We start from the raw sequence: 24,993 nt of genomic DNA on the forward strand, positions 1-24,993 counted from the left end.
GACCCAGAGGAGTTACCCTAACCCCATCCCTGGACCCAGAGGAGTTATCCTAACCCCATCCCTGGACCCAGAGGAGTTACCCTAACCCCATCCCCAGCTCTGAACCCAGAGGAGTTACCCTAACCCCATTTCTGGACCCAGAGGAGTTACCCTAACCCCATCCCTGAACCCAGAGGAGTTACCCTAACCCCATCCCTGGACCCAGAGGAGTTACCCTAACCACATCCCTGGACCCAGAGGAGTTACCCTAACCCCATCCCTGAACCCAGAGGAGTTACCCTAACCCCATCCCTGGACCCAGAGGAGTTACCCTAACCCCATCCCTGAACCCAGAGGAGTTACCCTAACCCCATCCGTGGACCCAGAGGAGTTACGCTAACCCCATCCCTGAACCCAGAGGAGTTACCCTAACCCCATCCCCAGCTCTGAACTCAGATGAGTTACCCTAACCCCATCCCTGGACCCAGAGGAGTTACCCTAACCCCATTCCTGGACCCAGAGGAGTTACCCTAACCCCATCCCTGGACCCAGAGGAGTTACCCTAACCCCCTCCCTGGACCCAGAGGAGTTACCCTAACCCCATCCCCAGCTCTGAACCCAGAGGAGTTACCCTAACCCCATCCCTGAACCCAGAGGAGTTACCCTAACCCCATCCCCAGCTCTGAACCCAGAGGAGTTACCCTAACCCCATCCCTGGACCCAGAGGAGTTACCCTAACCCCATCCCTGGACCCAGAGGAGTTACCCTAACCCCATCCCCAGCTCTGGCGGCCAAAACTACCCTTCCCCTAACACACCACCCTCCCCCTCCTCTCTCTCTCCTCTCCCTCTGTCTCTCTCTCCCCTCTCTCTCTGTCTCTCTCTCTACCTCCCTCTCTCCTCTCCCCTTTCTCTCTCTCTCTCTCTCTGTCTCTCTCTCTACCTCTCTCTCCTCTCCCCTCTCCAACTCTATCTGTCTCTCTCCCCCTCTCTCTCTCTGTCTCTCTCTCTGTCTCTCTCTCTGTCTCTCTCTCTCTCGCTCTCTCAGGCACAAAATGTGTCCAGGAGTTCCTGACTCCCTACCTACAGGAGGCTCAGCTGATCTGGCAGTGGATCCTGGGATCAGGACTCATTGGGGCCATCCTGGCAGGAATTGTCATGACAACCGTCATGACAAAGACACACTCACTAAGACACACACACACAAATACATACAATAAGACACAAACATATACAATAAGACACACACACACACACACACACACACACACACACACACACACACACACACACACACACACACACACACACACACACACACACACACATATACAATAAGACACAAACATATACAATAACACACACACACACACACACATATACAATAAGACACACACATAAATACATACAATAAGACACACACATAAATACATACAATAAGACACACACACAAATACATGCAATAAAACACACACACAAATACATACAATAAGACACACACACAAATACATACAATAAGACACACACACAAATACAGACAATAAAACACACACACAAATACATGCAATAAGACACACACACAAATACATACATACAATAAGACACACACACACACATACAATAACACACACACACACACAATAAGACAACACACACACACACACATACAATAAGACAACACACACACACACACATACAATAAGACAACACACACACACACACACACACATACAATAAGACACACACATAAATACATACAATAAGACACACACACACCAGAGACATTTCATTCCAATATGCCTCATTCTGCTGCTCTTGATCTGGGGGTTAAATCTGACACAAATCAAACAGTAACCAAGAGAGAATGATAAATAATATTCAACTGCAGTCCAGTCCTGAGTCACGTTCAGAACAACAACGCTACAGTCAAACTGTATGGAACAGGTATTTGGGTCAGTTAGTGTTGGTTTTGTTCCACTCAGTGCTGTCTTCTGGTCCCAGTACCCATTCCCTCCCTTATTCCCCCTGCCCTTCCCCTCTCCCCACTGCCATGGAGACGCTGGTACCTTGGGGGTATTGTACAGTATACTGTATGATACTGTGTACTGTTGATACTGTGTACTGTATGATACTGTGTACTGTTGATACTGTGTACTGTTGATACTGTGTACTGTTGGTACTGTGTACTGTTGATGCTGTGTACTGTTGATATTGTGTACTGTATGATCCTGTGTACTGTTGATACTGTGTACTGTATGATACTGTATGATACTGTGTACTGTATGATACTGTGTACTGTATGACAGCTATGCCACTATGAGAACCAGAGGATAAATTAATAACATAAATTGTAATTTTATATGGTGCATTAAATCCGTCTTGATTACATTTGTGTGTCCGGGATATTTTGGGCTTGACTGGCTGTGGAAAGACAACAAGTTGGTAGAAACAGACAGCGGACGCATAGTAACCATGTAGTACCCGTGTAGTAATCCTGTAGTTAACATGTAGTAAATAGATCTGTATAAAACCTATTTTAATTTGGGTTGTGCTTTGCTCTCATCAAAACAATCCAACATCCAAAAAAAACATTATTCAGAAAAAATTAAATATATATACTGTATATATTTCTTCAATACTTAATCAATGGTAAATATGTATGGTTTGGTAAAGTGTAAAGCTGTTTTGTTGTTCAGTCTTAAATGGGACACATTAGAAGAAATGAGAGAAAAGTACATCTAGCAACTTTAAACAATATAAATAATTGAAATATAAAACAATTAGTAAAATACTGGCACCAGGAGTGGTTGAGTTTGCTTTGACTCCATTAGAATACATAGAGAATTTAAAGTTTAAATGATTGCACAGGAAGGAAGGAATGAAGGAATGAAGGAAGGAAGGAAGGAAGGAAGGAAGGAAGGAAGGAAGGAAGGAAGGAAGGAAGGAAGGAAGGAAGGAAGGAAGGAAGGAAGGAAGGAAGGAAGGAAGGAAGGAAGGAAGGGTAGTGAAAGTGATAACAGACATCAGGTTGTTGTTCAGCATCTCTCTGTAGTCCAGAGTTAACTACTAACTCCTGTACAGTCCCTTACAGAGTGGCAAAGGCTTGTCCCTAGGCACCGAGGCTCTGATGCCCCCACACAGAAAGGGTAACCCCATCCCAAATCAACCCCTCGGCCCTACCCCATGGCACTTCTCCACCATTCGAAAGGACTGCGTTTGTGTGAGGCAAGCAATATGGCAGTGTTTTCTCGAAATGGTGGCGAAATGGTGAACAAGTCCCAGTTGCTCGCTGATGACATCACTCAACACCAGTGAGTGTGAGATGCTTCTCTCTGATGAAAGGAGAACCAGTGAGTCACTTCCTGGTAGTTTCAAGTCACCTGTCTCTCTGTGAGTCTGGGGTCAGGGGTCAGAGCCTATGGTCAGGGGTCTCGGTGAGGGGGAGCTGGTCTCAGCTGAAGGACTCTTTGTTGAACTCAAACGTGGTTCCTGAATAGCGGTCTGAGTTACACAGTCTGTGCAGAGTCCTGGAGATGCCTTTAGGCCCACAGCAGAACACCCCCACCCGCTTACTGAGGAAAGCACACACAATACAGATACAACATGACCACAATATCCTAAAATTATCCAATCAGAAGATGTCTTTAAACACTCCAAACATTTTACTCACTGCTTATTGGTCCTCCCAATCTCCTCAAAGAGCAACTTCCACCTCGGTCGGCCAATCATCATCCGGGAACTCAGGGGGCGGTACCTCTCCTCAGAGATGTTCTGGACAGGAAACAGAACACAGAAAATGTATAATGAGCTAGGGTTATTAGAGATCTAGGATCAGATTACCCTAGCCTCAGATCTAGGATCAGATTACACTAGCCCCACATCTAGAACCAGATTACCCTAGCCTCAGATCTAGGATCAGATTACACTAGCCCCAGAATTTAGGATCAGATTATACTAGCCCCAGAATTTAGGATCAGATTACACTAGCCTCAGATCTAGGATCAGATTACCCTAGCCTCAGATCTAGGATCAGATTACACTAGCCTCAGATTTAGGATCAGATTACCCTAGCCTCAGATCTAGGATCAGATTACACTAGCCCCAGAATTTAGGATCAGATTACCCTAGCCTCAGATCTAGGATCAGATTACACTAGCCCCACATCTAGAACCAGATTACCCTAGCCTCAGATCTAGGATCAGATTACACTAGCCCCACATATAGAACCAGATTACCCTAGCCTCAGATCTAGGATCAGATTACCCTAGCCCCACATATAGAACCAGATTACCCTATCCTCAAACCAAGGGTTTTTAGGTGGATGAAAACATCTCTGACCCTGCATCAGGGGTTAGGGGAAACTATTACCTACTCTATGAGTACAGGCCTGAGTCTTACATGGAAAATAGCATCAACTGTGCAACATGAACTGGTTGGAATGATATTAAATGGCTGTGATATTAAAAGTCTACTTATTGTATGCCTCTGAACCGTGAGCCCTGAACAAGATCACCATGTCTGCTAGCTGGAGGCAGAGGGAAATTAAAAAGGCCTGCAGTAATAAAACACCTTCTGAAAGACTCTGTGAAAGGACTGCAGTAATAAAACACCTTCTGAAAGACTCTGTGAAAGGACTGCAGTAATAAAACATCTTCTGAAAGACTCTGTGAAAGGACTGCAGTAATAAAACACCTTCTGAAAGACTCTGTGAAAGGACTGCAGTAATAAAACACCTTCTGAAAGACTCTGTGAAAGGCCTGCCAGAGGGGCTGAATAGAGAACATAGTCCAGTGCACACACACACACTAACACCCACGACACAACCCTTACTTCTAAAATAGGAAGTGCCAGTTTACTTGCTCTCTCTCCTTTGCATATCTATCTCTTTGTACAATCGTTTCAGCTCCGCCAGAGAATGGCATTGAGGGAAAGAAAGAGTGAAAGGTACACAGTTAAAGAGAGGGAGAGATTAGAAAGAGAGTGTTCTCCGGCAGTGCTGTAGAAAGGAGAAATAGAAAGATTGAAAGAATACATTCCATCTCCATACACACTAATGGTAGCAGTGAACTACAGTTAAACGCAGTGAAGGTTAACATGCTAACTCTCTCTCCTCCTCCTCTCTCTCTCTTCTAGACCTATCTGCTGCCTTTGATACTGTGAACCATCAGATCCTCCTCTCAACCCTCTCCGAGTTGGGCATCTCCAGCGCGGCTCACTCTTGGATTGCGTCCTACCTGACAGGTCGCTCCTACCAGGTGGCGTGGCGAGAATCCGTCTCCGCACCACGTGCTCTCCCCACTGGTGTCCCCCAGGGCTCAGTTCTAGGCCCTCTCCTATTCTCGCTATACACCAAGTCACTTGGCTCTGTCATATCCTCACATGGTCTCTCCTATCTTTGCTACGCAGACGACGCACAATTAATCTTCTCCTTTCCCCCTTCTGATAACCAGGTGGCGAATCGCATCTCTGCATGTCTGGCAGACATATCAGTGTGGATGACGGATCACCACCTCAAGCTGAACCTCGGCAAGACGGAGCTGCTCTTCCTCCCGGGGAAGGACTGCCCGTTCCATGATCTCGCCATCACGGTTGACAACTCCATTGTGTCCTCCTCCCAGAGTGCTAAGAGCCTTGGCGTGACCCTGGACAACACCCTGTCGTTCTCCGCTAACATCAAGACGGTGACCTGATCGTGTAGGTTCATGCTCTACAACATTCGCAGAGTACGACCCTGCCTTACACAGGAAGCGGTGCAGGTCCTAATCCAGGCACTTGTCATCTCCCGTCTGGATTACTGCAACTCGCTGCTGGCGGGGCTCCCTGCCTGTGCCATTAAACCCCTACAACTCATTCAGAACGCCGCAGCCCGTCTGGTGTTCAACCTTCCCAAGTTCTCTCACGTCACCCCGCTCCTCTGCACACTCCACTGGCTTCCAGTCGAAGCTCGCATCTGCTACAAGACCATGGTGCTTGCCTACGGAGCTGTGAGGGGAACGGCACCTCCGTACCTTCAGGCTCTGATCAGTCCCTACACCCAAAGAAGGGCACTGCGTTCATCCACCTCTGGCCTGCTCGCCTCCCTACCTCTGCGGAAGCACAGTTCCCGCTCAGCCCAGTCAAAACTGTTCGCTGCTCTGGCACCCCAATGGTGGAACAAGCTCCCTCACGACGCCAGGACAGCGGAGTCAATCACCACCTTCCGGAGACACGTCTGCTAAATGATTCTGGGTAAGAGCGTCTGCTAAATGACTCTGGATAAGAGCGTCTGCTAAATGACTCTGGGTAAGAGCGTCTGCTAAATGACTCTGGATAAGAGCGTCTGCTAAATGACTCTGGATAACAGCGTCTGCTAAATGACTCTGGATAACAGCGTCTGCTAAATGACTCTGGGTAAGAGCGTCTGCTAAATGACTCTGGATAAGAGCGTCTGCTAAATGACTCTGGGTAAGAGCGTCTGCGAAATGACTCTGGATAAGAGCGTCTGCTAAATGACTCTGGGTAAGAGCGTCTGCTAAATGACTCTGGATAAGAGCGTCTGCTAAATGACTCTGGATAAGAGCGTCTGCTAAATGACTCTGGGTAAGAGCGTCTGCTAAATGACTCTGGATAAGAGCGTCTGCTAAATGACGTAAATGTAATGTAAATGTAGTCATCTCCTAGCGCTCAATCTTTTTCTCTTCAGCAATCTGTGGTGTACCCTGCCCTCTATTGGCTGGCTGGCTGGCTGCATGGCTGGCTGGATGGACCGACTGACTGACTGACTGACTTACTGACTGATTAACTTACTGACTGATTGACGGACTGACTGACTGACTGACTGATTGGCAGACTGACTCACTCACTGACTGACTGATTGACTCACTGACTGACTGATTGATTGACTCACTGACTGACTGATTGACTGACTGATTGACTGACTGACTGATTGACTCACTGACTGACTGACTCACTGACTGACGGACTGACTGACTGATTGACTGACTGACTAATTGACTGACTGACTGACTGATTGACTCACTGACTGATTGACGGACTGACTGACTGACTGACTCGCTGACTGACTGATTGACTGAGTGATTGATTGACTGACTGACTCACTGACTGATTGACTGACTGACTGACTGACTCACTGACTGACTGACTGATTGATTAACTGACGTTGTCTTTGAGTCTCACCTGAAGTCCATCTGTCTGGCTGACGAAGAGCTGCAGGTTCAGATAGTCAGGTCTGTTTTCCTGCCACAGCTAGAGAGAGAGAGAGAGGGGGGTGGAATGAGAAAGAAATCGAGAGAGAGGGTGAGAAAGAGAGATAATGAGAGATGGAATGAGAAAGAGAGCGAGAGAGAGGGTGAGACAGAGAGATAATGAGACAGAGGGGGGAGAGAGATGGAATGAGAAAGAAAGCGAGAGAGAGGGTGAGACAGAGCAATAACGATAGAAAGGGGAGGTGAGAGAGAGGGTGAGACAGAGAGAGAGGGTGAGACAGAGAGCGAGGGTGAGACAGAGAGAGAGGGGAGGTTATATAAACATGCCTGATAAGCAGATACAGTGGGGTCCAAAATGATAGGCACACTTGATAAAGATGTCCATATAGCCTAGGACATCCCCACAGTGAAGCATGGTGGTGGCAGCATCATGCTGTGGGGATGTTTTTCATCGGCAGGGACTGGGAAACTGGTCAGAATTGAAGGAATGATGGGTGGCTCTAAACACTGGGAAATTCTTGAGGGAAACCTGTTTCAGTCTTCCAGAGATTTGAGAGTGGGATGGAGGTTCACCTTCCAGCAGAACAATTACCCTAAGCATACTGCTAAAGCAACACTCGATTGGTTTAAGGGGAAACATTTAAATGTCTTGGAATGGCCTAGTCAAAGCCCAGACCTCAATCCAATTGAGAATCTGTGGTATGACTTAAAGATTGCTGTACACCAGCGGAACCCATCCAACTTGAAGTAGCTGGAGCAGTTTTGCCTTGAAGAATGGGCAAAAATCCCAGTGGCTAGATGTGTCAAGCTTATAGAGACATACCCCAAGAGACTTGCAACTGTAATTGCTGCAAAAGGTGGCTCTACGAAGTATTGACTTTGGGGGGGTGAATAGTTATGCACGCTCAAATTCTCTGTTTTGTTGTCTTATTTGTTGTTTTTTACACAATAAAAAACATTTTGCATCTTCAAAGTGGTAGGGATGTTGTGTAAATCAAATGATACAAACCACCCAAAAATCAATTTTAATTCCAGGTTGTAAGGCAACAAAATAAGAAAAATGACAAAGGGGGTAAATAATTTCACAAGCCACTGTACCAACCCTAACCCATATTCTAAACCAAAGCATAACAGATCGTTTTTTAATAGTAACCAAAAAACTGTGTTCTATCATATAAATGAAGTCAAGTATGTCCTAAATTGTCTCCATATACCGCTCAAAGCTCAAATAGACACTATTATCTACTACTATTATCTAGATGGTGATATAACCCCAGATATCAGACCCTCTATTAGTCACTAGATGGTGATATAACACCAGATATCAGACCCTCTACTAGTCACTAGATGGTGATATAACCCCAGATATCAGCCCCTCGACTACAGTCACTAGATGGTGATATAACCCAAGATATCAGACCCTCTACTAGTCACTAGTTGGTGATATAACCCCAGATATCAGACCCTCCACTACAGTCACTAGATGGTGATATAACCCCAGATATCAGACCCTCCACTACAGTCACTAGATGGTGATATAACCCCAGATATCAGACCCTCCAATACAGTCACTAGATGGTGATATAACCCCAGATATCAGACCCTCCACTACAGTCACTAGATGGTGATATAACCCCAGATATCAGACCCTCCACTACAGTCACTAGATGGTGATATAACCCCAGATATCAGCCCCTCCACTACAGTCACTAGATGGTGATATAACCCCAGATATCAGCCCCTCCACTACAGTCACTAGATGGTGATATAACCCCAGATATCAGCCCCTCCACTACAGTCACGAGATGGTGATATAACCCCAGATATCAGCCCCTCCACTACAGTCACTAGATGGTGATATAACCCCAGATATCAGCCCCACCACTACAGTCACTAGATGGTGATATAACCCCAGATATCAGCCCCTCCACTACAGTCACGAGATGGTGATATAACCCCAGATATCAGCCCCTCCACTACAGTCACTAGATGGTGATATAACCCCAGATATCAGATCCTCCACTACAGTCACTAGATGGCGCTATAACCCCAGATATCAGCATCCTCCACTACAGTCAATAGATGACGCTATAACCCCAGATATCAGCCCCTCCACTACAGTCACTAGATGGTGATATAACCCCAGATATCAGACCCTCTACTACAGTCACTAGATGGTGATATAACCCCAGATATCAGCCCCTCTACTAGTCACTAGATGGTGATATAACCCCAGATATCAGACCCTCCACTACAGTCACTAGATGGTGATATAACCCCAGATATCAGCCCCTCCACTACAGTCACTAGATGGTGATATAACCCCAGATATCAGACCCTCTACTACAGTCACTAGATGGTGATATAACCCCAGATATCAGCCTCTCCACTACAGTCACTAGATGGTGATATAACCCCAGATATCAGACCCTCCACTACAGTCACTAGATGGTGATATAACACCAGATATCAGCCCCTCTAATAGTAACTAGATGGTGATATAACCCCAGATATCAGCCTCTCCACTACAGTCACTAGATGGTGATATAACCCCAGATATCAGCCCCTCTACTACAGTCACTAGATGGTGATATAACCCCAGATATCAGCCCCTCTACTAGTCAATAGATGGTGATATAACCCCAGATATCAGCCCCTCTACTAGTAACTAGATGGTGATATAACCCCAGATATCAGACCCTCTACCACAGTCACTAGATGGTGATATAACCCCAGATATCAGACCCTCCACTACAGTCACTAGATGGTGATATAACCCCAGATATCAGACCCTCTACTAGTCACTAGATGGTGATATAACCCCAGATATCAGCCTCTCCACTACAGTCACTAGATTGTGATATAACCCCAGATATCAGACCCTCCACTACAGTCACTAGATGGTGATATAACCCCAGATATCAGACCCTCCACTACAGTCACTAGATGGTGATATAACCCCAGATATCAGCCCCTACACTACAGTCACTAGATGGTGATATAACCCCAGATAACAGACCATCTACTAGTCACTAGATGGTGATATAACCCCAGATATCAGCCCCTCCACTACAGTCACTAGATGGTGATAAAACCCCAGATATCAGCCCCTTCACTACAGTCACTAGATGGTGATATAACCCCAGATATCAGCCCCTCTACTACAGTCACTAGATGGTGATATAACCCCAGATATCAGACCCTCCACTACAGTCACTAGATGGTGATATAACCCCAGATATCAGCCCCTCCACTACAGTCACTAGATGGTGATAAAACCCCAGATATCAGCCCCTCTACTACAGTCACTAGATGGTGATATAACCCCAGATATCAGACCATCTACTAGTAACTAGATGGTGATATAACCCCAGATATCAGCCCCTCTACTACAGTCACTAGATGGTGATAAAACCCCAGATATCAGCCCCTCTACTACAGTCACTAGATGGTGATATAACCCCAGATATCAGCCCCTCTACTAAGTAACTAGATGGTGATATAACCCCAGATATCAGCACCCTCTACTACAGTCACTAGATGGTGATATAACCCCAGATATCAGCCCCTCTACTACAGTCACTAGATGGTGATATAACCCCAGATATCAGACCCTCTACTACAGTCACTAGATGGTGATATAACCCCAGATATCAGACCCTCCACTACAGTCACTAGATGGTGATATAACCCCAGATATCAGCACCCTCCACTACAGTCACTAGATGGTGATATAACCCCAGATATCAGCCCCTCCACTACAGTCACTAGATGGTGATATAACCCCAGATATCAGCCTCTCTACTACAGTCACTAGATGGTGATATAACCCCAGATATCAGCCCCTACACTACAGTCACTAGATGGTGATATAACCCCAGATATCAGACCCTCTACTACAGTCACTAGATGGTGATATAACACCAGATATCAGACCCTCTACTACAGTCACTAGATGGTGATATAACCCCAGATATCAGCCCCTCTACTAGTCACTAGATGGTGATATAACCCCAGATATCAGCCTCTCCACTACAGTCACTAGATGGTGATATAACCCCAGATATCAGCCCCTCCACTACAATCACTAGATGGTGATATAACCCCAGATATCAGCCCCATCACTACAGTCACTAGATGGTGATATAACCCCAGATATCAGCCCCTCTCCTAGTAACTAGATGGTGATATGACCCCAGATATCAGACCCTCTACTAGTCACTAGATGGTGATATAACCCCAGATATCAGACCCTTTACTATAGTCACTAGATGGTGATATAACCCCAGATATCAGACCCTCTACTAGTCACTAGTTGGTGATATAACCCCAGATATCAGCCCCTCTACTAGTAACTAGATGGTGATATAACCCCAGATATCAGCCCCTCTACTACAGTCACTAGATGGTGATATAACCCCAGATATCAGACCCTCCACTACAGTCACTAGATGGTGATATAACTCCAGATATCAGACCCTCTACTAGTCACTAGTTGGTGATATAACCCCAGATATCAGACCCTCTACTACAGTCACTAGATGGTGATATAACCCCAGATATCAGCCCCTCCACTACAGTCACTAGATGGTGATATAACCCCAGATATCAGCCCCTCTACTACAGTCACTAGATGGTGATATAACCCCAGATATCAGACCCTCTACTACAGTCACTAGATGGTGATATAACCCCAGATATCAGCCCCTCCACTACAGTCACTAGATGGTGATATAACCCCAGATATCAGACGCTCTACTATAGTCACTAGATGGTGATATAACCCCAGATCTCAGCCCCTCCACTACAGTCACTAGATGGTGATATAACCCCAGATATCAGCCCCTCCACTACAGTCACGAGATGGTGATATAACCCCAGATATCAGCCCCTCCACTACAGTCACTAGATGGTGATATAACCCCAGATATCAGCCCCACCACTACAGTCACTAGATGGTGATATAACCCCAGATATCAGCCCCTCCACTACAGTCAATAGATGAAGCTATAACCCCAGATATCAGCATCCTCCACTACAGTCAATAGATGACGCTATAACCCCAGATATCAGCCCCTCCACTACAATCACTAGATGGTGATATAACCCCAGATATCAGACCCTCTACTATAGTCACTAGATGGTGATATAACCCCAGATATCAGCCCCTCCAATACAGTCACTAGATGGTGATATAACCCCAGATATCAGACCCTCTACTACAGTCACTAGATGGTGACATAACCCCAGATATCAGACCCTCTACTACAGTCACTAGATGGTGATATAACCCCAGATATCAGCCCCTCCACTACAGTCACTAGATGGTGATATAACCCCAGATATCAGACCCTCCACTACAGTCACTAGATGGTGATATAACCCCAGATATCAGCCCCTCCACTACAGTCACTAGATGGTGATATAACCCCAGATATCAGACCCTCCACTACAGTCACTAGATGGTGATATAACACCAGATATCAGCCCCTCTACACAGTCACTAGATGGTGATATAACCCCAGATATCAGCCTCTCCACTACAGTCACTAGATGGTGATATAACCCCAGATATCAGCCCCTCTACTACAGTTACTAGATGGTGATATAACCCCAGATATCAGCCCCTCTACTAGTCAATAGATGGTGATATAACCCCAGATATCAGCCCCTCTACTAGTAACTAGATGGTGATATAACCCCAGATATCAGACCCTCTACCACAGTCACTAGATTGTGATATAACCCCAGATATCAGACCCTCCACTACAGTCACTAGATGGTGATATAACCCCAGATATCAGACCCTCCACTACAGTCACTAGATGGTGATATAACCCCAGATATCAGCCCCTACACTACAGTCACTAGATGGTGATATAACCCCAGATATCAGCCCCTCCACTACAGTCACTAGATGGTGATATAACACCAGATATCAGCCCCTCCACTACAGTCACTAGATGGTGATATAACCCCAGATATCAGACCCTCTAATAGTAACTAGATGGTGATATAACCCCAGATATCAGACCCTCCACTACAGTCACTAGATGGTGATATAACCCCAGATATCAGCCCCTACACTACAGTCACTAGATGGTGATATAACCCCAGATATCAGACCATCTACTAGTCACTAGATGGTGATATAACCCCAGATATCAGCCCCTCCACTACAGTCACTAGATGGTGATAAAACCCCAGATATCAGCCCCTCCACTACAGTCACTAGATGGTGATATAACCCCAGATATCAGCCCCTCTACTACAGTCACTAGATGGTGATATAACCCCAGATATCAGACCCTCCACTACAGTCACTAGATGGTGATATAACCCCAGATATCAGTCCCTCCACTACAGTCACTTGATGGTGATATAACCCCAGATATCAGCCCCTCCACTACAGTCACTAGATGGTGATATAACCCCAGATATCAGACCCTCTACTAGTCACTAGATGGTGATATAACCCCAGATATCTGCCTCTCCAATTCAGTCACTAGATGGTGATATAACCCCAGATATCAGCCCCTCCACTACAATCACTAGATGGTGATATAACCCCAGATATCAGCCCCTACACTACAGTCACTAGATGGTGATATAACCCCAGATATCAGACCATCTACTAGTCACTAGATGGTGATATAACCCCAGATATCAGCCCCTCCACTACAGTCACTAGATGGTGATAAAACCCCAGATATCAGCCCCTCCACTACAGTCACTAGATGGTGATATAACCCCAGATATCAGCCCCTCTACTACAGTCACTAGATGGTGATATAACCCCAGATATCAGACCCTCCACTACAGTCACTAGATGGTGATATAACCCCAGATATCAGTCCCTCCACTACAGTCACTTGATGGTGATATAACCCCAGATATCAGCCCCTCCACTACAGTCACTAGATGGTGATATAACCCCAGATATCAGCCCCTCTACTAGTCACTAGATGGTGATATAACCCCAGATATCAGCCTCTCCACTACAGTCACTAGATGGTGATATAACCCCAGATATCAGCCCCTCCACTACAGTCACTAGATGGTGATATAACCCCAGATATCAGCCCCTCCACTACAGTCACTAGATGGTGATATAACCCCAGATATCAGCCCCTCTACTAGTCACTAGATGGTGATATAACCCCAGATATCAGCCCCTTTACTATAGTCACTAGATGGTGATATAACCCCAGATATCAGACCCTCTACTAGTCACTAGTTGGTGATATAACCCCAGATATCAGACCCTCCACTACAGTCACTAGATGGTGATATAACTCCAGATATCAGACCCTCTACTAGTCACTAGTTGGTGATATAACCCCAGATATCAGACCCTCTACTACAGTCACTAGATGGTGACATAACCCCAGATATCAGCCCCTCCACTACAGTCACTAGATGGTGATATAACCCCAGATATCAGCCCCTCCACTACAGTCACTAGATGGTGATATAACCCCAGATATCAGCCCCTACACTACAGTCACTAGATGGTGATATAACCCCAGATATCAGCCCCTACACTACAGTCACTAGATGGTGATATAACCCCAGATATCAGACCCTCCACTACAGTCACTAGATGGTGATATAACCCCAGATATCAGACCCTCCACTACAGTCACTAGATGGTGATATAACCCCAGATATCAGACCCTCCACTACAGTCACTAGATGGTGATATAACCCCAGATATCAGACCCTCTACTACAGTCACTAGATGGTGATATAACCCCAGATATCAGACCCTCCACTACAGTCACTAGATGGTGATATAACCCCAGATATCAGACCCTCTACTACAGTCACTAGATGGTGATATAACCCCAGATATCAGCCCCTCCACTACAGTCACTAGATGGTGATATAACCCCAGATATCAGCCCCTCCACTACAGTCACTAGATGGTGATATAACCCCAGATATCAGCCCCTCCACTACAGTCACTAGATGGTGATATAACCCCAGATATCAGACCCTCCACTACAGTCACTAGATGGTGATATAACCCCAGATATCAGACCCTCTACTACAGTCACTAGATGGTGATATAACCCCAGATATCAGACCCTCCACTACAGTCACTAGATGGTGATATAACCCCAGATATCAGCCCCTCCACTACAGTCACTAGATGGTGATATAACCCCAGATATCAGACCCTCTACTACATCACTAGATGGTGATATAACCCCAGATATCAGCCCCTCTACTAGTCACTAGATGGTGATATAACCCCAGATATCAGACCCTCTACTACAGTCACTAGATGGTGATATAACCCCAGATATCAGCCCCTCCACTACAGTCACTAGATGGTGATATAACCCCAGATATCAGACCCTCCACTACAGTCACTAGATGGTGATATAACCCCAGATATCAGACCCTCTACTAGTCACTAGATGGTGATATAACCCCAGATATCAGCCCCTCCACTACAGTCACTAGATGGTGATATAACCCCAGATATCAGACCCTCTACTACAGTCACTAGATGGTGATATAACCCCAGATATAAGTCCCTCCACTACAGTCACTAGATGGTGATATAACCCCAGATATCAGCCCCACCACTACAGTCACTAGATGGTGATATAACCCCAGATATCAGCCCCTCCACTACAGTCACTAGATGGTGATATAACCCCAGATATCAGACCCTCTACTAGTCACTTGATGGTGATATAACCCCAGATATCAGACCCTCTACTAGTCACTAGATGGTGATATAACCCCAGATATCAGCTCCTCCACTACAGTCACTAGATGGTGATATAACCCCAGATATCAGACCCTCCACTACAGTCACTAGATGGTGATATAACCCCAGATATCAGTCCCTCCACTACAGTCACTTGATGGTGAAATAACCCCAGATATCAGACCCTCCACTACAGTCACTAGATGGTGATATAACCCCAGATATCAGCCCCTCCACTACAGTCACTAGATGGTGATATAACCCCAGATATCAGCCCCTCCACTACAGTCACTAGATGGTGATATAACCCCAGATATCAGACCCTCTACTAGTCACTAGATGGTGATATAACCCCAGATATCAGCCCCTCCACTACAGTCACTAGATGGTGATAAAACCCCAGATATCAGCCCCTCTACTACAGTCACTAGATGGTGATATAACCCCAGATATCAGCCCCTCTACTAGTAACTAGATGGTGATATAACCCCAGATATCAGCCCCTCTACTACAGTCACTAGATGGTGATATAACCCCAGATATCAGCCCCTCTACTACAGTCACTAGATGGTGATATAACCCCAGATATCAGCCCCTCCACTACAGTCACTAGATGGTGATATAACCCCAGATATCAGCCCCTCCACTACAGTCACTAGATGGTGATATAACCCCAGATATCAGCCCCTCCACTACAGTCACTAGATGGTGATATAACCCCAGATATCAGCATCCTCCACTACAGTCACTAGATGGTGATATAACCCCAGATATCAGCCCCTCCACTGCAGTCACTAGATGGTGATATAACCCCAGATATCAGACCCTCTACTACAGTCACTAGATGGTGATATAACCCCAGATATCAGACCCTCCACTACAGTCACTAGATGGTGATATAACCCCAGATATCAGACCCTCTACTACAGTCACTAGATGGTGATATAACCCCAGATATCAGCCCCTCCACTACAGTCACTAGATGGTGATATAACCCCAGATATCAGCCCCTCTACTACAGTCACTAGATGGTGATATAACACCAGATATCAGACCCTCTACTACAGTCACTAGATGGTGATATAACCCCAGATATCAGCCCCTCTACTAGTCACTAGATGGTGATATAACCCCAGATATCAGCCTCTCCACTACAGTCACTAGATGGTGATATAACCCCAGATATCAGCCCCTCCACTACAATCACTAGATGGTGATATAACCCCAGATATCAGCCCCATCACTACAGTCACTAGATGGTGATATAACCCCAGATATCAGCCCCTCTCCTACAGTCACTAGATGGTGATATAACCCCAGATATCAGCCCCTCCACTACAATCACTAGATGGTGATATAACCCCAGATATCAGCCCCTACACTACAGTCACTAGATGGTGATATAACCCCAGATATCAGACCATCTACTAGTCACTAGATGGTGATATAACCCCAGATATCAGCCCCTCCACTACAGTCACTAGATGGTGATAAAACCCCAGATATCAGCCCCTCCACTACAGTCACTAGATGGTGATATAACCCCAGATATCAGCCCCTCTACTACAGTCACTAGATGGTGATATAACCCCAGATATCAGACCCTCCACTACAGTCACTAGATGGTGATATAACCCCAGATATCAGTCCCTCCACTACAGTCACTTGATGGTGATATAACCCCAGATATCAGCCCCTCCACTACAGTCACTAGATGGTGATATAACCCCAGATATCAGCCCCTCTACTAGTCACTAGATGGTGATATAACCCCAGATATCAGCCTCTCCACTACAGTCACTAGATGGTGATATAACCCCAGATATCAGCCCCTCCACTACAGTCACTAGATGGTGATATAACCCCAGATATCAGCCCCTCCACTACAGTCACTAGATGGTGATATAACCCCAGATATCAGCCCCTCTACTAGTCACTAGATGGTGATATAACCCCAGATATCAGCCCCTTTACTATAGTCACTAGATGGTGATATAACCCCAGATATCAGACCCTCTACTAGTCACTAGTTGGTGATATAACCCCAGATATCAGACCCTCCACTACAGTCACTAGATGGTGATATAACTCCAGATATCAGACCCTCTACTAGTCACTAGTTGGTGATATAACCCCAGATATCAGACCCTCTACTACAGTCACTAGATGGTGACATAACCCCAGATATCAGCCCCTCCACTACAGTCACTAGATGGTGATATAACCCCAGATATCAGCCCCTCCACTACAGTCACTAGATGGTGATATAACCCCAGATATCAGACCCTCTACTAGTAACTAGATGGTGATATAACCCCAGATATCAGACCCTCTACTAGTCACTAGATGGTGATATAACCCCAGATATCAGCCCCTCCACTACAGTCACTAGATGGTGATATAACCCCAGATATCAGACCCTCCACTACAGTCACTAGATGGTGATATAACCCCAGATATCAGACCCTCTACTACAGTCACTAGATGGTGATATAACCCCAGATATCAGCCCCTCCACTACAGTCACTAGATGGTGATATAACCCCAGATATCAGACCCTCCACTACAGTCACTAGATGGTGATATAACCCCAGATATCAGACCCTCTACTACAGTCACTAGATGGTGATATAACCCCAGATATCAGCCCCTCCACTACAGTCACTAGATGGTGATATAACCCCAGATATCAGACCCTCTACTACAGTCACTAGATGGTGATATAACCCCAGATATCAGCCCCTCCACTACAGTCACTAGATGGTGATATAACCCCAGATATCAGCCCCTCCACTACAGTCACTAGATGGTGATATAACCCCAGATATCAGCCCCTCCACTACAGTCACTAGATGGTGATATAACCCCAGATATCAGACCCTCCACTACAGTCACTAGATGGTGATATAACCCCAGATATCAGACCCTCTACTACAGTCACTAGATGGTGATATAACCCCAGATATCAGACCCTCTACTACAGTCACTAGATGGTGATATAACCCCAGATATCAGCCCCTCCACTACAGTCACTAGATGGTGATATAACCCCAGATATCAGACCCTCTACTACTCACTAGATGGTGATATAACCCCAGATATCAGACCCTCTACTAGTCACTAGATGGTGATATAACCCCAGATATCAGACCCTTTACTATAGTCACTAGATGGTGATATAACCCCAGATATCAGACCCTCTACTAGTCACTAGTTGGTGATATAACCCCAGATATCAGACCCTCCACTACAGTCACTAGATGGTGATATAACTCCAGATATCAGACCCTCTACTAGTCACTAGTTGGTGATATAACCCCAGATATCAGACCCTCTACTACAGTCACTAGATGGTGACATAACCCCAGATATCAGCCCCTCCACTACAGTCACTAGATGGTGATATAACCCCAGATATCAGCCCCTCCACTACAGTCACTAGATGGTGATATAACCCCAGATATCAGCCCCTCTACTAGTCACTAGATGGTGATATAACCCCAGATATCAGCCCCTCCACTACAGTCACTAGATGGTGATATAACCCCAGATATCAGACCCTCTAATAGTAACTAGATGGTGATATAACCCCAGATATCAGACCCTCTACTAGTCAATAGATGGTGATATAACCCCAGATATCAGACCCTCTACTAGTAACTAGATGGTGATATAACCCCAGATATCAGACCCTCTACTAGTCACTAGATGGTGATATAACCCCAGATATCAGCCCCTCCACTACAGTCACTAGATGGTGATATAACCCCAGATATCAGACCCTCCACTACAGTCACTAGATGGTGATATAACCCCAGATATCAGACCCTCTACTACAGTCACTAGATGGTGATATAACCCCAGATATCAGCCCCTCCACTACAGTCACTAGATGGTGATATAACCCCAGATATCAGACCCTCCACTACAGTCACTAGATGGTGATATAACCCCAGATATCAGACCCTCTACTACAGTCACTAGATGGTGATATAACCCCAGATATCAGCCCCTCCACTACAGTCACTAGATGGTGATATAACCCCAGATATCAGACCCTCTACTACAGTCACTAGATGGTGATATAACCCCAGATATCAGCCCCTCCACTACAGTCACTAGATGGTGATATAACCCCAGATATCAGCCCCTCCACTACAGTCACTAGATGGTGATATAACCCCAGATATCAGCCCCTCCACTACAGTCACTAGATGGTGATATAACCCCAGATATCAGACCCTCCACTACAGTCACTAGATGGTGATATAACCCCAGATATCAGACCCTCTACTACAGTCACTAGATGGTGATATAACCCCAGATATCAGACCCTCTACTACAGTCACTAGATGGTGATATAACCCCAGATATCAGCCCCTCCACTACAGTCACTAGATGGTGATATAACCCCAGATATCAGACCCTCTACTACTCACTAGATGGTGATATAACCCCAGATATCAGACCCTCTACTAGTCACTAGATGGTGATATAACCCCAGATATCAGACCCTCTACTACAGTCACTAGATGGTGATATAACCCCAGATATCAGCCCCTCCACTACAGTCACTAGATGGTGATATAACCCCAGATATCAGCCCCTCCACTACAGTCACTAGATGGTGATATAACCCCAGATATCAGACCCTCTACTAGTCACTAGATGGTGATATAACCCCAGATATCAGCCCCTCCACTACAGTCACTAGATGGTGATATAACCCCAGATATCAGACCCTCTACTACAGTCACTAGATGGTGATATAACCCCAGATATAAGTCCCTCCACTACAGTCACTAGATGGTGATATAACCCCAGATATCAGCCCCACCACTACAGTCACTAGATGGTGATATAACCCCAGATATCAGCCCCTCCACTACAGTCACTAGATGGTGATATAACCCCAGATATCAGACCCTCTACTAGTCACTTGATGGTGATATAACCCCAGATATCAGACCCTCTACTAGTCACTAGATGGTGATATAACCCCAGATATCAGCTCCTCCACTACAGTCACTAGATGGTGATATAACCCCAGATATCAGACCCTCCACTACAGTCACTAGATGGTGATATAACCCCAGATATCAGTCCCTCCACTACAGTCACTTGATGGTGAAATAACCCCAGATATCAGCCCCTCCACTACAGTCACTAGATGGTGATATAACCCCAGATATCAGACCCTCTACTAGTCACTAGATGGTGATATAACCCCAGATATCAGACCCTCTACTACAGTCACTAGATGGTGATAAAACCCCAGATATCAGACCCTCCACTACAGTCACTAGATGGTGATATAACCCCAGATATCAGACCCTCTACTACAGTAACTAGATGGTGATATAACCCCAGATATCAGCCCCTCTACTACAGTCACTAGATGGTGATATAACCCCAGATATCAGACCCTCTACTACAGTCACTAGATGGTGATATAACCCCAGATATCAGCCCCTCCACTACAGTCACTAGATGGTGATATAACCCCAGATATCAGCCCCTCCACTACAGTCACTAGATGGTGATATAACCCCAGATATCAGACCCTCTACTACAGTCACTAGATGGTGATATAACCCCAGATATCAGCCCCTCCACTACAGTCACTAGATGGTGATATAACCCCAGATATCAGACCCTCTACTACAGTCACTAGATGGTGATATAACCCCAGATATCAGACCCTCCACTACAGTCACTAGATGGTGATATAACCCCAGATATCAGCCCCTCTACTACAGTCACTAGATGGTGATATAACACCAGATATCAGACCCTCTACTACAGTCACTAGATGGTGATATAACCCCAGATATCAGCCCCTCTACTAGTCACTAGATGGTGATATAACCCCAGATATCAGCCTCTCCACTACAGTCACTAGATGGTGATATAACCCCAGATATCAGCCCCTCCACTACAATCACTAGATGGTGATATAACCCCAGATATCAGCCCCATCACTACAGTCACTAGATGGTGATATAACCCCAGATATCAGCCCCTCCACTGCAGTCACTAGATGGTGATATAACCCCAGATATCAGACCCTCTACTACAGTCACTAGATGGTGATATAACCCCAGATATCAGACCCTCCACTACAGTCACTAGATGGTGATATAACCCCAGATATCAGCCCCTCTACTACAGTCACTAGATGGTGATATAACACCAGATATCAGACCCTCTACTACAGTCACTAGATGGTGATATAACCCCAGATATCAGCCCCTCTACTACAGTCACTAGATGGTGATATAACCCCAGATATCAGACCCTCTACTAGTCACTAGATGGTGATAAAACCCCAGATATCAGACCCTCCACTACAGTCACTAGATGGTGATATAACCCCAGATATCAGCCCCTCCACTACAGTCACTAGATGGTGATATAACCCCAGATATCAGCCTCTCCACTACAGTCACTAGATGGTGATATAACCCCAGATATCAGCCCCTCCACTACAATCACTAGATGGTGATATAACCCCAGATATCAGCCCCATCACTACAGTCACTAGATGGTGATATAACCCCAGATATCAGCCCCTCTCCTAGTAACTAGATGGTGATATGACCCCAGATATCAGACCCTCTACTAGTCACTAGATGGTGATATAACCCCAGATATCAGACCCTTTACTATAGTCACTAGATGGTGATATAACCCCAGATATCAGACCCTCTACTAGTCACTAGTTGGTGATATAACCCCAGATATCAGCCCCTCTACTAGTAACTAGATGGTGATATAACCCCAGATATCAGCCCCTCTACTACAGTCACTAGATGGTGATATAACCCCAGATATCAGACCCTCTACTACAGTCACTAGATGGTGATATAACCCCAGATATCAGACCCTCCACTACAGTCACTAGTTGGTGATATAACCCCAGATATCAGACCCTCTACTACAGTCACTAGATGGTGATATAACCCCAGATATCAGCCCCTCTACTATAGTCACTAGATGGTGATATAACCCCAGATATCAGCCCCTCTACTACAGTCACTAGATGGTGATATAACCCCAGATATCAGACCCTCCACTACAGTCACTAGATGGTGATATAACCCCAGATATCAGCCCCTCCACTACAGTCACTAGATGGTGATATAACCCCAGATATCAGACCCTCCACTACAGTCACTAGATGGTGATATAACCCCAGATATCAGACCCTCCACTACAGTCACTAGATGGTGATATAACTCCAGATATCAGACCCTCTACTAGTCACTAGTTGGTGATATAACCCCAGATATCAGACCCTCTACTACAGTCACTAGATGGTGATATAACCCCAGATATCAGCCCCTCCACTACAGTCACTAGATGGTGATATAACCCCAGATATCAGCCCCTCTACTACAGTCACTAGATGGTGATATAACCCCAGATATCAGACCCTCTACTACAGTCACTAGATGGTGATATAACCCCAGATATCAGCCCCTCCACTACAGTCACTAGATGGTGATATAACCCCAGATATCAGACGCTCTACTATAGTCACTAGATGGTGATATAACCCCAGATCTCAGCCCCTCCACTACAGTCACTAGATGGTGATATAACCCCAGATATCAGCCCCTCCACTACAGTCACGAGATGGTGATATAACCCCAGATATCAGCCCCTCCACTACAGTCACTAGATGGTGATATAACCCCAGATATCAGCCCCACCACTACAGTCACTAGATGGTGATATAACCCCAGATATCAGCCCCTCCACTACAGTCAATAGATGAAGCTATAACCCCAGATATCAGCATCCTCCACTACAGTCAATAGATGACGCTATAACCCCAGATATCAGCCCCTCCACTACAATCACTAGATGGTGATATAACCCCAGATATCAGACCCTCTACTATAGTCACTAGATGGTGATATAACCCCAGATATCAGCCCCTCCAATACAGTCACTAGATGGTGATATAACCCCAGATATCAGACCCTCTACTACAGTCACTAGATGGTGATATAACCCCAGATATCAGCCCCTCTACTAGTCACTAGATGGTGATATAACCCCAGATATCAGACCCTCCACTACAGTCACTAGATGGTGATATAACCCCAGATATCAGCCCCTCCACTACAGTCACTAGATGGTGATATAACCCCAGATATCAGACCCTCTACTAGTAACTAGATGGTGATATAACACCAGATATCAGACCCTCCACTATAGTCACTAGATGGTGATATAACCCCAGATATCAGCCTCTCCACTACAGTCACTAGATGGTGATATAACCCCAGATATCAGACCATCTACTAGTTACTAGATGGTGATATAACCCCAGATATCAGCCCCTCTACTAAGTCAATAGATGGTGATAAAACCCCAGATATCAGCCCCTCCACTACAGTAACTAGATGGTGATATAACCCCAGATATCAGACCCTCTACCACAGTCACTAGATGGTGATATAACCCCAGATATCAGACCCTCCACTACAGTCACTAGATGGTGATATAACCCCAGATATCAGTCCCTCTACTACAGTCACTAGATGGTGATATAACCCCAGATATCAGACCCTCTACTACAGTCACTAGATGGTGATATAACCCCAGATATCAGCCCCTCCACTACAGTCACTAGATGGTGATATAACCCCAGATATCAGCCCCTCCACTACAGTCACTAGATGGTGATATAACCCCAGATATCAGACCCTCTACTAGTCACTAGATGGTGATATAACCCCAGATATCTGACCCTCTCCAATCAGTAACTAGATGGTGATATAACCCCAGATATCAGCCCCTCCACTACAGTCACTAGATGGTGATATAACCCCAGATATCAGCCCCTACACTACAGTCACTAGATGGTGATATAACCCCAGATATCAGACCATCTACTAGTCACTAGATGGTGATATAACCCCAGATATCAGCCCCTCCACTACAGTCACTAGATGGTGATAAAACCCCAGATATCAGCCCCTCCACTACAGTCACTAGATGGTGATATAACCCCAGATATCAGCCCCTCTACTACAGTCACTAGATGGTGATATAACCCCAGATATCAGACCCT

The 24,993-nt window shown here is 45.6% G+C and overlaps 1 protein-coding gene across 3 annotated transcripts in view; it reads right to left on the reverse strand.

Moving 5' to 3' along the window:
• Positions 1 to 2,497: 2,497 nt before the first annotated feature.
• nox4 (NADPH oxidase 4) overlaps positions 2,498 to 24,993 on the reverse strand; it is a 176,093-nt gene continuing 153,597 nt past the window's right edge. For 2 of the 3 annotated variants that reach the window (XM_014163465.2, XM_045704002.1), the window contains 3 exons: positions 7,155 to 7,223; positions 3,649 to 3,749; positions 2,498 to 3,550 (listed from right to left, as the gene is read on the reverse strand). In XM_014163465.2, the coding sequence (XP_014018940.2) occupies positions 3,430 to 3,550; positions 3,649 to 3,749; positions 7,155 to 7,223 (291 nt within the window). In that variant the 3' untranslated portion in view covers positions 2,498 to 3,429. The remainder of the gene's footprint in view (positions 3,551 to 3,648; positions 3,750 to 7,154; positions 7,224 to 24,993) is intronic. The other variant, XM_045704003.1, reaches the window with a different exon arrangement.

Source organism: Salmo salar, chromosome ssa20 (genome assembly GCF_905237065.1).
Source record: "Salmo salar chromosome ssa20, Ssal_v3.1, whole genome shotgun sequence".
NCBI classification, from domain to species: Eukaryota; Metazoa; Chordata; class Actinopteri; order Salmoniformes; family Salmonidae; genus Salmo; species Salmo salar.